This window comes from Sphaerulina musiva (assembly GCF_000320565.1).
Source record: "Sphaerulina musiva SO2202 unplaced genomic scaffold SEPMUscaffold_2, whole genome shotgun sequence".
Taxonomy (NCBI): Eukaryota; Fungi; Ascomycota; class Dothideomycetes; order Mycosphaerellales; family Mycosphaerellaceae; genus Sphaerulina; species Sphaerulina musiva.
Genome location: NW_016017384.1, coordinates 3,080,987 through 3,095,618, shown reverse-complemented (window position 1 = coordinate 3,095,618; position 14,632 = coordinate 3,080,987). Strand labels below are relative to the sequence as shown.

Below are 14,632 nucleotides of genomic sequence, written 5' to 3'. Positions count from 1 at the left end.
CCGGTGAGTGTCTGAGGCTCTGGTAGTTGCAAGATTGGTGAAGTGGTGAAGTGGTGAAATGGTGAAGTGAAGAAGTGAGGTTGGAATTTGGAGTTGGTGGGCTGTTTTGTCGATGGTTCTTTACAATTATAACCCTTTCTCCGGTCGCGGCTACTGTATCCGATGCTTACAACACGCGGCTGCTCCTTCCTGAACAGCTCTTGCTCTCGCTAGTGAGACGGTGCATTCCTTCCATAGGTAGGTAGGTACAGAGTGATTACCTTCACGCGCTCTGTCTACATGTATCTTTGATCCCACAACCACAACCACAACAACAATACCACCACCACCACCACCACCAACAACACCACCACCAACAACAACACCAACGACGACGACAACAACATCATGACTTGCGAGCAAGCACACCCCGACACACCCCTTCACTCACCAGGCGGTCACTGCAAGAAACGTACTCCCTCCGACCTCCCACCATCCATCATCAACAAAGCACGCGAGACCGTCAAAGAAGCCTTCGATGCCCACAAACATGTCCAGTTCGAGCCACCCAAGAAGATCTTGACGATGCAAGAACTCGGTTTCGGAGACAGAGGCATCTCACCAAACGCAGTCTCGGACCCTTTCCCTCTCTTCTCCAAGTCTGCTATCGAACAAATGCGAGCGGAGATTTTCAGTCAACCAGTCCTCGACAAGTATCATGTTTCTTCTGTTTTTGCATCGAATCAGATCCGTGGAGCTGGGCCGAGGTGAGTTTTTCTTTTTTCAACTATTTGTATATTGGTTCAATCCATTTCTCATCCACTTAACAGGTTGACCCCTTTCATCCACAACGCCTGGAACAGTCCTCAAGTCCTCGCGGCGGTTTCTCAAGTCGCTGGTGTGGATCTCATTCCTGTTTTCGAATACGATACTGGACATTGCAACGTTTCTGTGAGACCTGATGGTGATACATCTACTCCCCCTCCCTCTTCCCCTCCCCCTCGTGGTACCGAAGCAGAAAAAGACGAGAAAGAAGTGTTCGGATGGCACGAAGATTGCTTTCCGTTCGTCTGTGTGGTCATGTTGAGTGATTGCTCGGAGATGGTGGGAGGAGAAACGATGCTGAAGACTGGAAATGGAGAGCTTTTGAAAGTGAGGGGGCCGTCGAAGGTATGTTCTGTTTTCCCCTCTCTTTGGCCACTTCATTTTCGTACGGCCAAAGATTATTTGACTTCCCGAAATCTCCTACCTTGCAACCCAGCTGCCTAACTGATTCCTGCCCCTTCTGCTGTATAGGGCACTGCAGTAGTAATGCAAGGCCGCTACATTCCCCATGCCGCCCTCGCCGCCCATGGCGGTCGTGAACGCATCGCCATGGTCACATCCTTCCGACCTCGCGATCCTCACGCCAAAGACGATTCTTTCCTCGGTGGCGTGAGGAGAATCAGCCACGTTCCAACTGTCTACCAGCAGTATGCGGAGTATCGGCTGGAGAATTTGGAGGAGAGACTTCGGCGTGAATTGAAGAAGGTGAGGATGGAGGGAAAGGCTGTAGGGGCGGTGGAGTTTGATTACAAGAGGACGAGGGCATGGTTGGAGGAGCAGAGGGATTTTATTGGAGTCATGATTGAGGAGTTGAAGGATGAGAAGTGTTGTTGAAACTGATGAGGAGTGTTTTGGAGGGTTATCGTACGTACGGTAGTAGTGGATAGTCCGAGGGGAACAGTCTTTAGGAAGCAGAAAGCAGGCAGAATTCATAAGATATGTGAAAATCATTTTCATGACTCGATTTTATTTGCTATATGTAAGGTGCGAACGAAAAAACTCCAAGGGGCAATGAATTGTGGGTATCATGTAAAGAAAAAGCCCAGAGACAAAAACAAAATCCAGTACTCTCACACACCTCACACTCTATCTTTCTCCCCTCATGGAAATCAGAACATCGAGACACTCTTCATCCTCCTCATCATCACCACAACCACAACCACAACCAAAACCAAAACCCAACTCAATACAAAGGCATATTAAACGTATAATTCATATCCACCGTCTCCTCAGTCACTTCAATCCGCTTCCCACACGTGCCAAACAACGTATCCCACAAGCGCGTCTGTTTGCCATAATTCTGACTCTTCCTCCAACCCTTGCGATGATGCAAATCATGATCTTCAATGATCAATTCCATACCAAAATACTTCAATAGGGGAGACGCCGTCGAGGGGACGTGAGAGTAAATGCGAAGTCCACTGTGACCGTAGGCTTCGGCGAAAATGACGTATTCGTGACAGATCCACCAGTCGTGGAAGCCCATGGGCAGGTGGAAGACGTATTTGAGGACGGCCCAGGTGGCGAGGGGGATGAGGGCGATTTCGAGCAGTTCTTGCTCATGGTCGGCGTAGGAGGAGAGGAGGGGGTTGGGGTGTTTGGTGAGGTGGTGGGTGCGGTGGTATTGCCAGAGGGAATCAATTTCGTGGCAGGAGCGGTGGTAGAGGTAGAAGAATCCGTCGAGTACGATGCCGTAGAGGCCCAGTTCGACGATGAGCCAGGGGCTGAGTTGGAGAGCGGTGGCATTTCTTTGGAAGGAGAAGAAGATTGCCAGCATGGGTCGGACGGAGGTGGTCAACTCCAACGATGTGAGTGTCTTGGCTACACCGACATCAGGCACCTCGTCGCGAGCGTGCTTGTCGCCGTCCAGATAGCCGTACTTGTAACCGAGCCGTGAAAGGAGTCGGACTTCGTGGATTGAATTGATCTGCATCGCTACGGTGTAAAGAAGGAAGACAGCAAGCCAGTGGAGGTCATGTCCTGTGTAGGAAATATACATCTGCTGAAGCGCCATAGGCCATGCTGCGTGCAAGAGGATCCAGAGATGAACTGACCATTCAGTCATGTAGGGAAGCTTGTCTGTCTTGGCATGTATGGGAACCTCTTGGCCTGGATGTGAGTGAAAGGCATCGATGAAGACGAGAAATTTGTGTGGAAAGCGCCACTGAGTCTTGTCGCCACGCCAGGTGGACTTCATCGAGTCTTGGGGGCGTCTGTCCATCATCTTGACGAGTTGACGAATGATTCCCTACTGGAAGTGTGTGTCGCATAGGGCTTTGGGGTCATCGAGGTCCATTGCTGGTACGACAGTGAGTATATGTAACATCGGCCAGGCCACTCCGCACTTGAAGTTACTGAAACACCGAGGAGGGTCGCGCATGTGAAGGAAAGGCATCGGTATTTGCCGTCAACCGTCGTTCTCGGCTGTCTGGCGATCGCTGCGGAGATATAACACGTCATACCGAGATGGTAAGAAGTTGTCGACTTTCATCGCCTCTGATAGGCTCATTTCCCAATTCAGGCACGTCAGGCAACAGCATTTCTGTCGAGTCAACTTTAGGTAAACCAGGTTGCTCTGCTCGGATGTTGACTACCCATGCACAGGAATAGCTTGAACCCAGCCCAGCCTGCAGAATGGACATCGATGTGCTTGGTTGGTCTCCTCGTAGAAGTCGACACCTAAACGGGTGCGAAGTCTGGTTACTCTGGTACACCTCGGTTCGCATGCCAGAGAGAATTATTTTTTGGCTGACAGAAGCTGTCATGTGGATCGCTGATATTGGCGACTGGCTCAGTCGATTCTTATTGTCGCGTGAGATGTACTGCGTCTTATGGGTGGTCGAGATCTTGCGCTTTACACACCTTTGGCCGATCGGCTCATTTGATCTTGGGCGGCTGCGAATCCATCGAGCCACCATATGCGACTCCTAGAGGCGGCGGTCGGGCTCACTGCTACTAAAGTGCGTGTGTGAACTGTGTGTATTACTGTGAAGACTGAAGAGTTTGCCAGGAGGCTCGCACGATGCGTCTATCACGATTAAGCTTCCCTCTAGCTCAGCGCAAAGTCTCCCCATCAATCGGCCATTGTGCTGTCCCTGCGCACAGAGCGACGGAAGGTCTTCCCGACATGAGTTACGGAGAGAGCCCCGGGCAGAGAATTGAGGAACGTACGAGAGAGTTGATGAATCTTCCAGAACACATAAAATAATGCAATCTCTACGCGCCGAGGTTGACTCCACGCTAGAATCCTAGGACGTAGGTAGCTAGGTATCATCTCTCTGGCGGAATGCAGGTGCAGGGCCATCGAGATGCGAGAATGGCTCTTCAAATCCTGTCTCGTCTTCCATCGTCGAGTGCTGCACACACACGCACTGTCACAAAACGTTAGAAAAACCTTATGCTGTCCCTCGTTCTCGTTTCAGATGCGATCCATGCATGTGGTTGATATTCCCGACTTCATGTGATTTGCCACCGAAACTTCCAAGCGATGCCCTCTTGAAGATTTCCACTGGCAGCGGGTGGTTGCCTCGGCGTTCCAAAGGCGAGAAATCTGTATCGCTACCTGACTGATTCTCTCGGCTTCGTCCAGCCAGCGTAGTCTCGTGTTCTGAATGATGGGCATTCGGAGATTGGCTTCCTCAGGACGAGAAGAAGCTAGAAGCAGTCACTGCCCCAATCATATTCCAGTTCCGCACTCAGAAGTCTGCGCTTCGTGCTAGTGTAGGATTCACCTTAGGCGAAGGCGACTTTTCTCGTGTTTCTGCAATTGCCAGACAGTGCATGCGTTTCTGTCAATGGCGTTGGTCGCTGGCGTTTGGCTTAACCGTGTCAGCTATCTCAGGCCATTCATACTGCTCGAGTGATGCCACAGACTCGGCATCAAGATGGTGTCCGGCATGAAGAAGCGTAAGAATGCCACCAGGACATTCCGCGTAGAGGTTCGACGGGGCTGGAGAAATGATGAATCCACACATGTCCATTAGGATAGCATCTTACAGCTCGTCCTTTCCCACCTTCACATCACCTCCCTCCTTCTTCGCCTTCGCCTTCTCCACTCTCCTCTTCTGCATCCACTTCTCCAGCCCATCCTTCGGCCTCGGCTTACACAACTCCCTCAGCGGCCCCGTCTCCTTCTTCCTACCCACCACCTTCCCCACCTCAAAATACTCCTTGCCCGTCTCCCCTCGAAACACCTTCTGCCAATGCTCCACCGCATCCCGCACCTGCTGCGTCGCATCCCTTACCCAATCCTCGCGATAATTTCTCATCAACTCCGTCAACTCCGCGTCGGTCTTCTCCTCGTATGTGGGCACATCCCGGGGAATGAACCCCCACTCCACACCTCGCAAGTCGGGGACGTTGTCCACGGCAAAACACCCCGTGACAAAGCCTCGAGCGGCGTCGCGGCCGGAGAAGACGGCGTACATGCCTCCGGGACCGTAGATGCGAGGGTTGGAGGTGACGTCGTAGATGGTACCGTTGAGAGCGAGATAAATGGGACGAGAGGTGTCTTCGCCGTTGTAGCGAAGGAGTTGAGAATCGGTGAGATGGACGGGGCCGCGCTAGAGTGATGTTGTTAGCTTTTTGTCCCTCTCTCTTCCTCTCTCTCTCTCTCTCTCTCTCGCGCGCTCTTCCTCCCCCTCACACTCCACTCACCAAACTCGCAACAACAGCTTTCGGTTGCGTCCACCAAGCATTATATCCCCAAACAACACTATTCCCCGTCACGAAGTAGCTAAGCAGACCGCTGAGTAAAGCCAGTCCCACAAGGATGCGGAGACCATCGAGCAAGGTGATAGTAGGATGCGCATCGGGATCTTCGAAATCGACTTTTGGTTTCGCATTCGTCGTGGTGGTGGTGGTGGTGGGGCTGCTGCTCTTCGTAGACACTAAGGGAGGAGATGCATCCAAGTTGCTACCACCACTACTGCTGCTGCTGCTGCTGCCTCGGGTTGTATCATGATCATCATTAGCCATAGCGTACGTACTCCGTGCTGCGTACTGCTTTATGTGTAGAATGAAATTACCAAAAAGTCCACTTTCTGATTTAGTGATGTGGTGATGTACCTAGGTACTGAGGTGCCTTGGTAATGATTTGATTGAAAATTGTAAAGTCCCTTAATGAAAGCTGTCGGGATCACCACCTAAGACGGAAAATTAAAACCCCTTGGAAATGACAGAGCTCTAGCAGAGGCCAAATCTTGGTTTTCGGAAACTTCCTCATTTAGAGCTCCCTAATCTCCACCTTTCCACCTCATGAGAGTGAGACGCATGCATCGTAGATGTTTATGCCTTCTTTCTCTCACATCGTCTGGCTTGTCTCCGCTTGATATCACTGTGCCTACTTCAGTGTAGGCCGAGGCGTGTCATGCCATGGGAACATCTCACTGTTCCTTACTCGCGAGCGACTTTCCTCGGCGTTTTCGGAGCTGTACAGTGTAGGCTAGGGCTTCTGGCCGTCTGGCCCTATGGTTCTCTTTCTCAGCAGCAATAGAACCCTCTCGAGGCCTCACCAAGTCTGGCTAGCTTCTTAAAGCACATTCTACCTAGTACAAAGCAGCATTTCCGGGTTGAATCTGACAATGGCAACTGATGGAAGTGGTCTAGCAGCGGTATCCTGAAGCTGAGATTAGTGTCAATGCCGAAACCTTGCCTCCGCAGCATACTGGAAGTCCTGCAGCTATGATTGCCCGGCTGTAACCCACGGCGTCTATGTAGTAGCCGATATGCTACGTACAAGAGGACATCCGTTGGCGTACGACTCGACGTAAAGCATATAGAGCATCTGCTAGTCGGAACAAGCTCGACGAAGAGGAGGAGGGGAGAGAGAGGAGGTTGCTGGACTTTGCAAGAACAGGAGGCTAGACAGGAGGCGGCGGAGTTGTTGGCTGATACGGGAAACGCTGAGAAGATTGAGCCAGCAAACAATCACATGGTGAGCAGTGCTTCCCAAGAGCAGGAGGCCAGGTAGGATGCGGCAAAGCTGTCGGCTGATATGGGCTATACCGCGCAGGAGACCCTGGAAGACACTTGACCAGTGCTTATTGCTGCTGAGGATGCCATCGCAGGCCTGATAGGTCTAGGCGCGGGCATCTAAGGATGCGCGGAGTCCGGAGCAACGAGCAAGGCCCAAATCAGTGATAGCGGTTGACGATAAGTGCTTGCGAATCAATCCTTTTCTTTTTTTCTCTCTTTCGGCCGCCGTGTATGGCACTAGTCAATCGATATCGACACAGCACGCGAAACAAGATCGAACAGATGGATTGAGGCATCGTGGTGAAGGTGCCAGCTCCAGTACGTTCAGATGCCTTCTACTGCTTTGGCCGCTTCCAAGGCAATCAGCATCCACGTCGTGGGTCCGTCGATGTGATGTACTTATTGTCGATCCATATCGGAGGTTTGTGACTGCAAGCGAGTACTGTGCATATCAGCATCCCAACAGCCTGGTGGCGGGTATACCGACCGCCTCCGTGGTTTTGGCGCTCGGCCCGGTGGGTGCTCATTATTGTCGCATACAATCGGCCCATCTCCAAGACAATAAATGTCTGAAAAACGAACGTCACCTTTGAAATCTCCGCCCGCTCCCACCTCGTCACATTCACTCGAAATATCACTCTCCCACCACAACCCACCAACCCACCGCCATGCCAGCAAAAACCGTCTCTCTCTCAGAAGCCCCATTAGAGACCACGAAATACTGTTTCTCAGACGACTACAGCGAAGGCGCCCACCCTCTCCTTCTAGAAGCACTGGTAACCAGCAACACCACCCAACAAACCGGCTACGGCAATGACATCTACACCTCCCAAGCCCGCAGCCACATCCTCCGCTTACTTCAAGTGCCCCAAAATGAAAATGCTGCTCAGAGCACGGGAGTCTTCTTCGTCCCCTCGGGAACCTCAGCAAACATCATCTCCATATCGGCCTCGCTCCGGCCCCACGAAAGCGTCATAGCCTCCACCACCGGCCACATCGTCATGCGCGAAACGGGAGCCATCGAGGCCACCGGTCACAAAATCCTCACAGTCGAACCCGAACTCCGAACGGGGAAGCTGACGCCGAAAAGTATCCAAAAGGTCGTAGCAGAGAACTGGCATTACCCGCACATGGCCAAACCTCGCATGGTGTACATTTCCAACGCGACGGAAATGGGCACCGTGTATCGTAGAGCGGAATTGCAAGCGATCAAGCAGGTTTGTGAGAGGGAGGGATTGTTAGTGTTGATGGATGGGGCGAGGCTGGGGACGGCGATGGCGAGTCCGAATAATGATGTGGAATGGAAAGATGTGTGGGAACTGACGGACATTTTCTGGATTGGGGGAACGAAGAATGGGGCGTTGTTGGGTGAGGCGATTGTGGTGAAGGATGCGGCTTTAGCGAGAGATTTTGAGTTTTACATCAAGAGGCATGGTGCGTTACTTGCCAAGGGAAGGATTATGGGGACGCAGTTTGAGGCTCTGTTCCGGGATCGAGAGGGATCTGATACGACTTTGTTCGAGGAGTTGGCGGAAAAAGCGAACAGGTCTGCGAGACTGTTGGCGAAGAGGATTGGAGAGGCGGGATTCACATTGGAGGCGGAGTGCGAAACCAATCAGGTTTTTGCGGCTTTGCCTCGGGGAGTCGTGGAGAAGTTGAAGGAGAGTTTTGAATTCTATGAGTGGGAATCGAGACTGGACGGGATGGTTGTGGTGAGGTTGCTGACATCTTGGGCAACTGATGAGGCGCAGATCGAGAAGTTTGGGGAGGTATTGCGGAGGTGGAGAGCTGGGGAAGTCAGTGAAAGCATGATATGAAACATGATGTTGCAGTCTGGAGAGAGACTGGAAGGATTCTGGCTTCGATGATGATTCCACTCGAGCTCGACACTTGTCGTGGACAAAGCGGTACGCCCACACTGCGGAACTGCGCCTAAGAGAGAATCGACCTTGGGGAGCGTGTGATGGGATGGGGTGGGATGAGGTCAATCGAAGGGTATGAGTATGAGGTACCATCAATCAAGCCGATATTCTCTCATCAGAGTCTGTGGGGTGTAAATACAAGAGAGAGAGAGAGAGAGAGAGAGATCAGAAAAGCCCACCAACCTTCCTTCTCGTATCATGCACCTATGCATGCATGTATGCACCAGATATATATACCAGAGGGCCATCGAGACTCGTTTCTATAACTACCCCAGTCCGAGCTCCTCTCTGGGAGAAGACGAAGAAAAATGGTATACACTATACTACTATACCTGAGAAATAAGAAGTAGGTAGTTAGGATAGGTAACCTAGTTAAGGTGGATAGATACCTAGACATCATCAACCAAAGAAGATGATGATACAGACCAACGAGTGATACAGAACAAACGAACATTAAGAAAAGAAATAGATAATTCTGATATTTCTTTTCTACCTCCCTCACTCACTCGTAAAGTGAATAATACATATATGTATACAAATAACAACAACAAAAAGGTAAAGTCCTGTTTTTCCTTTCCCTTTTTCCTCGCTTGTGCTTTTTCTGTTTCCTTTTTCCCTTTTCTCCTATTCTGTACTTCCTCCTCCTCTAGAAAGAGAAGGATCCTGTTGTGACTGCAATACTTAAATCATTACTTTACTAGGTACTAACTAGAAGAAGCAAGAAGCAAAAAATCCTCGTATTTGTCGCTAGATCGGTAATTCGGTCGCGTATGTCGGTCGCTCGAGAATGAATGAATTAATTAATTAATTAGTAAGATCCGCTGCCATATTGTTTTGGAGCAGGAGCAGAGGAGGGCTTCTTGGTCTGTTGTTGTTGTTGGTATGGTTGTGGTTGCGGTTGGTGTGGTTGTGGTTGTTGCTTCTTCGGTGCAGGCTGAGGCTGCTTCTTGGGTGGCGCAGGTTGAGGCTGCTTCTTGGGAGGCGATGGCTGCTTCTTTGGCTGGGGCGCGGGCTGAGGCTGCTTCTTCGGCTGTTCGGTATACTTCGGGACAGTCTTCGGCTGTTCGGGCTGCTTCGGCGCAGACTGGGGCTGCTTCTTCGGCTGTTCGGGCTGCTTCTTCGGCTGGTCGGTGATCTTCGGCAGAGTCGTCTTCGGCTTCGGCTGTGGTTGCTCCGGCTGCGGCTGCACCATCGTTGTATTCTTCGGTCCGGTAGGAAGCTGAATATCAGACTACAAGGAAGAGTAAAAAAAGGTCATGTCAGCAAAGAGAGAACTTTGTAATGTGCATATCAGATGCATATTGGCCTGCTATGAGGTTGTTCTTGTGAAAACCAAAAAAGCAACGCTGTAACAGTCAACCCCGATTTTTCTATCCGTTCCCAGTTTTTTTTCCCGTTCTATCATCCATCCATCCATCATACACCTCGCTCGCTTTCTTAGTGTTCCCAAATGTCAAATCAAACAACTCCATCTCAATGTATGCTGATGTTTTTTTATATTCTGTTCTGCTTTTTCCTCCTTTTCATGCAAAGGGTACTGTATCATTTCTCGTGCTGTTGTTGTTTTGCCATCTTCTTCGTCATGAACCTCCTCACTCGCTCATACACTCTCTCTAATCTACCACCATCCCGAAGGTCCCGAAGGAAACCAGGAAGCTGGGCTGAATGGGTTCCACCAGTTGGCTGCGACACTCACATTTAGGGTGTAAGTCCAAGATTGCTTGCACTCGAACTTGGAACCAGCGCTCCAGGTGACACCAATGGTGGCGTACTGGCGGGAGCTGAGGTAGCTGCTGTAGAGCGAGCAGTACGTTCCGAAAGCGACACCGTCCTTGTGAAGGTATTGGCTGTTGCGAAGTTAGAAGAGTGAAGCGAATGTCAAAAGAGGAAATGGCTTACGCGTTGAACATCTGGCATTGCTTCTTGCCGGACTTGGTGTTGATCTCATTCTGCAGAAGAGCGTAGTTGCTGCACACCTGTGGGTTGAAAGGTCCGGGGAAGAATTTACCACCCATGTGGTACTTGGGAGAGTTGATTCCCTTGCCACCACAGTTCTCGGGCTGCTTCCATGGGAAGGATGTTTGTGGCGCTGGCGAGGTTGGTTGCTTGGGCGAGGTTGGTTGCTTGGTGGCCTGGCTTGGGGCTTGAGTGGACGTGGTTGGAGGAAGGGAGCATCGTGGTGGAGTGACCTTCTGAGTCTTGTCGTAACCGTTGCTGCCAGTGACGACGATTTGGAATTGTGACCTCGTCGAGCCGGTGTTCGTCGCCATAGAGGAATCGATGCTAGAGCCCCACAGGGTGCACTTGAACGAAGTCATGGATGGAGGGTTGGGGCAGTCCTGTCCCCAGACAGTTTGGTAGCCAGGGTCGTAGGTAGAGTCGTTGTTAGTTGGGTTGAGCGAAGGGTCGCGCTCAGCAAACAGGTTCTGTAAGGTGATTAGCGAGAGACACCAGGAATATCATGACCGTTGCAACGGCTTACGAATGCAGTGCAAAGATCGGTGGCATCACAGCGGGCGGCACAGTCGGCAACGCTGTACGTGCTGAGAGTGTAGAGACTCAGGTAGGAGCTTCCGGATACCGCACCCTGCAAGTCCTTGAAGACCTGGGAGTACTGGTTGCCATCCTTGGATGGGACGGAGGTGGGGGCAGCCTGTGCAGATTGGTGCAGCTTTGGGAAGGCGAGGAATGCGCTCGCAGTGTCAGGCGATGGAACGGGGCCGTAGCCATCTGGCTGAGGTGCGCAAGCGTCGAGAGGGTTGATGAATCCACAGTAGGTTCCTGCCTCAGGTTGGGTAACGCAGGCCTGGCCAGCAGTCGTGGTCTTGGTTGCGGCGAGGGCTGGATCGGTCGTGTAGGAGGTGGCCAGAGCCGGGTAGTATGGAGTGTAAGAAGAGTCAACGTAATCACGCTTTTGGTTGTTGTTGGCATAGGTCGCTGCAGTTACGGCGCCAGTGATGGTCACGCTGGTGTAGACGGTGGCCGTCTGGTTGGATAGGCCATATTCCGGGCCCTGTGGGACAGGTGTAGCGGCAGCGATCGCTGCATAGTCCAGTTGTGGTGCTGGCGCTGGGCTGGCAGAAACCACTGCGGCGAGTGCCGCGCAGGCAATTGCAGCACGCTGCATCTTGTCGTACGACTGTAGATGAAGTCCTTGGGAAGAATACGATTGGAACTAGTAGTGAGGGAGAAGCAGGCCAATGAGTGAGTGTGACTCTTGCTCAGGTAGTGTAAGCCAGTGAGGAGATGCGGTGGATGGATGATGGAAGTGATGTTCTGTTTGATGGTGATTCTTGGGAGTTCTTATACTGAGCAGCAACCCCTTCTTCTTCGTGCTGCGGTAGAAGCCTCGAACGCACTCGTGCAGTGTCTGGCTCCTGCATGGCTTGAGCATCTTCGCTTGTGCTCTCGTTCGACGAACGTTGCGCCTAACGTCGCCGGTGCACGGGGCAGTATGACTGACTCTCTAGAACGAAGGGTCAGACAATCATAGCGAGAGAGAGAGGTGTAGTCAGTCAAGCACGGTAGCCTGAATCGTCCAGGTGCGATGGCGATCTAGAACTACCTCCTAACTTGCTCTATGCATAATGCCCGTCCCAAAGTGGCAATTCAGTGCACGGCTACCGTGTCGGACAAAAAGCTGGATGGCACTGCACGGTGATAGCATCCGTCATTGTGGTCCCTGGGAACCTGGGCACCTGTTGGATACGCAATCGCATGTCTATTATTCGATGACAATACGACAGCCGGGAGATCTACTAGCTTGAGGTATAGCCAGAATTGTAAGCCGTGACTCTCTGGAAGCTATGAGACACCGAAATCCTGAGACCAGTCGGCCGACTGCACCATACCATTCTCTTCTGGGCGGCGCTCGCTCGAGGACGATCAAAGGCCGTCAAAGTGCCGGATGACGTGCAAATCGTGCCTGAAGTAGCTGCTTGGCAGGTCTCTCTGTCCCCGAAAGACCATCAGGTACGGAGCTTATACTTCGAGTGGCTTGCGCTATGTACTTATTTCCATTGCGGCAACTTTCGGTGTTGGCTCGTTGTACTATTAATAAAATGCAGCTTCTTCGATGGTGCGTTAGGAAGTAGGTTCTTGCTGCAAGCTGCGTAGAACGAAGGCGTTGATGGAAACTTGCTTCCTTCGCATACCGCACACGTCTGAATCGCCATGATATGCCAAGAGTCACATCGAACTTCCCCTTCTGGCGGCCTCCAAGTGAGTGGAAACGCCAGACGTGACTCGGCTGGACTCCTATGGGCGAGAAGAGGTCTGTGTAGAAAACTGTCAGAATACCTTACCTCCTATGCTGCACTGCACTCCACACCACTCCCATTATTCACGGTGCTGGTCACGTGCGTGCATTTACCATTGTCTCAAACCTTCACAACATGAGCTCGTGTCGCAGCGCGAGTCAAGAAAGCGTCTCGAGGCTCAGTCTGCGACAGCTCCGACATGTGACATGTCTTCCTTTCGACCCAGCCAAGCCCAGCCAGATTCAGCCTTCTGCGCCTCGCATATGATATGCAGCAATCATGACCATCGGCGACCGGCGCACCGGGCTGTCCGTTGTGTCGGTGCCAGTCACAATGGATGGTATTTTGTGGAGAGTCTAGTCTCAGGAGTCAGTGGAGATGCCCGTCTTGATGGCCATGGACATACCATGGACATACCACACGTGCCATGAAGCCAGCCGGCCGAGATGCAGCCGGTCCCCGCATCAAACTACATGTACCGTGCAGCATGAAGAGCAATAATCGTCATGGCGATGGTGGAGGACGAGGTGGAAGTGGTACTGCCCAGATACCTACTGCAGTCTATAGTCAGAGCACAATCGGAGATGAGCGGGCGGCGGGCGCAGCTGAAGGATCGTCGCCAAGACACAGTGAGGTGGAGTAGGTAGAAGCGATCGGAGAGGGCGGAAAAGCAGGGTGCCAGGGTGTGAAACTAGGGCATCGGCAAAGTCTCCGTCGGTCCGTTTCATCTCCACCTGCTCTACCTCTAGGTTTACCACACTTACTCAAGAACCATAACAGCGACTCTATAGGTATGTAGTACTGTAGCTGGTATACAGTGTGCATGGACCTCATGTGAGCTATATACTCAGGTACCTCCGTGTCTCCTACGACCCGACTCCGTGCTCTAAACTTAGTAATCCTGATCTCAAATTCCTACTCAATTCCTGCCTAAATATTGATTAAACGCTGCTTCAACTTCCCAAGTTGTCGGGAAAGCGGAGGTACCTCGTGGGTATACATGTATATTACATACATGTATATCCAGATATTCGTCACCTTGAACGACTAAGGTAACTCAGCGCTAAAGCTCTCTCTCTCTCTCTCTCAACGATAGACGTTAGACGAGAGACGACAAAGCAACCTGTCCGGCATAGGACCGAAAAGTTGTCCCGATCTCTAGAATAGTAGGGAATCTATAGCCTCTCTCCCGTGCGAGGACGGACTGTCGTAATGCTCCTCCTATACAACTCGTATAGGAACGAGACAGTACTGACTTACACGATCGAACCGAGAGCCCTGTAGTAGAACAACACTTATGCCGTATACACAAATCAATAAAGTATCGTCGGTCAACTACCATAAGGTAGCTGTGGAAGCTATGCTACCTATGCTCTGACAACCCATGCTGTATGGTAGGTTCTTGAAATCCGAAACGTCGAGCACGATGTCCCACGAACCGTCACGTTGGAAGCACGTGGTTATTCACCGATGCCGACCTGGCTGTATGCTGTACAGTACCAGCATATCCTTGCAAAGCCGTAGCAGAAAAGGCAGGAATAAGAGAGAGCAAGAAGTCCCTCTCTTTCCTGAAGCATACGATGGAACGGCGTTGGAAAGGTATAACAACATACCCAACGCTGCGTTTTCTGCCACTTCTCTGCGAAACTCTCCCTCTCTCTCTCTCCCCCC

General features: G+C 51.6%; 7 protein-coding genes across 7 annotated transcripts; 2 read left to right on the top strand and 5 right to left on the bottom strand.

Moving 5' to 3' along the window:
• Window positions 1-387: 387 nt before the first annotated feature.
• SEPMUDRAFT_37791 (uncharacterized protein) lies at window positions 388-1,638 on the top strand (the record flags this gene model as incomplete). The annotated part of the gene is made up of 3 exons (XM_016908680.1): window positions 388-746; window positions 810-1,149; window positions 1,276-1,638. The coding sequence occupies 3 exons, from the start codon at window positions 388-390 to the stop codon at window positions 1,636-1,638; spliced, it is 1,062 nt and encodes a 353-aa protein (XP_016764117.1).
• A 138-nt stretch (window positions 1,639-1,776) lies between these two features.
• Window positions 1,777-3,159, bottom strand: SEPMUDRAFT_147702 (uncharacterized protein). The gene has a single exon (XM_016904471.1). It carries the CDS (start codon window positions 3,026-3,028, stop codon window positions 1,988-1,990), a length of 1,041 nt encoding a protein of 346 aa, XP_016764116.1. The 5' UTR covers window positions 3,029-3,159; the 3' UTR covers window positions 1,777-1,987.
• A 243-nt stretch (window positions 3,160-3,402) lies between these two features.
• On the bottom strand, window positions 3,403-5,799 carry SEPMUDRAFT_81320 (cytochrome b5). The gene is made up of 2 exons (XM_016910271.1): window positions 5,461-5,799; window positions 3,403-5,366 (listed from the first exon to the last, which is right to left on the bottom strand). The coding sequence occupies exons 1-2, from the start codon at window positions 5,779-5,781 to the stop codon at window positions 4,797-4,799; spliced, it is 891 nt and encodes a 296-aa protein (XP_016764115.1). The 5' UTR covers window positions 5,782-5,799; the 3' UTR covers window positions 3,403-4,796.
• A 680-nt stretch (window positions 5,800-6,479) lies between these two features.
• SEPMUDRAFT_124132 (uncharacterized protein) lies at window positions 6,480-7,417 on the bottom strand. The gene is made up of 2 exons (XM_016901886.1): window positions 6,818-7,417; window positions 6,480-6,739 (listed from the first exon to the last, which is right to left on the bottom strand). The coding sequence occupies exon 1, from the start codon at window positions 7,305-7,307 to the stop codon at window positions 7,143-7,145; it is 165 nt and encodes a 54-aa protein (XP_016764114.1). The 5' UTR covers window positions 7,308-7,417; the 3' UTR covers window positions 6,480-6,739; window positions 6,818-7,142.
• Window positions 7,418-7,448: 31 nt separating this feature from the next.
• SEPMUDRAFT_154676 (threonine aldolase) lies at window positions 7,449-8,619 on the top strand (the record flags this gene model as incomplete). Its single annotated transcript, XM_016907575.1, has 1 exon — window positions 7,449-8,619. One exon carries the CDS (start codon window positions 7,449-7,451, stop codon window positions 8,595-8,597), a length of 1,149 nt encoding a protein of 382 aa, XP_016764113.1. The 3' UTR covers window positions 8,598-8,619.
• Window positions 8,620-9,510: 891 nt separating this feature from the next.
• On the bottom strand, window positions 9,511-9,894 carry SEPMUDRAFT_115051 (uncharacterized protein; the record flags this gene model as incomplete). The annotated part of the gene is made up of 1 exon (XM_016901125.1): window positions 9,511-9,894. The coding sequence occupies one exon, from the start codon at window positions 9,892-9,894 to the stop codon at window positions 9,511-9,513; it is 384 nt and encodes a 127-aa protein (XP_016764112.1).
• A 426-nt stretch (window positions 9,895-10,320) lies between these two features.
• SEPMUDRAFT_37329 (uncharacterized protein) lies at window positions 10,321-11,829 on the bottom strand (the record flags this gene model as incomplete). The annotated part of the gene is made up of 3 exons (XM_016908668.1): window positions 10,321-10,549; window positions 10,602-11,128; window positions 11,185-11,829. The coding sequence occupies 3 exons, from the start codon at window positions 11,827-11,829 to the stop codon at window positions 10,321-10,323; spliced, it is 1,401 nt and encodes a 466-aa protein (XP_016764111.1).
• Window positions 11,830-14,632: the final 2,803 nt, after the last annotated feature.

What these genes read in the sequence shown, in the direction of transcription:
- SEPMUDRAFT_81320 (XM_016910271.1), bottom strand. Translation starts at nt 5,781, where the DNA reads ATGGCTAATGATGATCATGATACAACCCGAGGCAGCAGCAGCAGCAGC. An exon ending in AAGCTGTTGTTGCGAGTTTG is followed by an intron (nt 5,367 to 5,460) that starts GTGAGTGGAGTG and finishes ACATCACTCTAG; the next exon opens with CGCGGCCCCGTCCATCTCAC.
- SEPMUDRAFT_124132 (XM_016901886.1), bottom strand. Translation starts at nt 7,307, where the DNA reads ATGAGCACCCACCGGGCCGAGCGCCAAAACCACGGAGGCGGTCGGTAT.
- SEPMUDRAFT_147702 (XM_016904471.1), bottom strand. Translation starts at nt 3,028, where the DNA reads ATGATGGACAGACGCCCCCAAGACTCGATGAAGTCCACCTGGCGTGGC.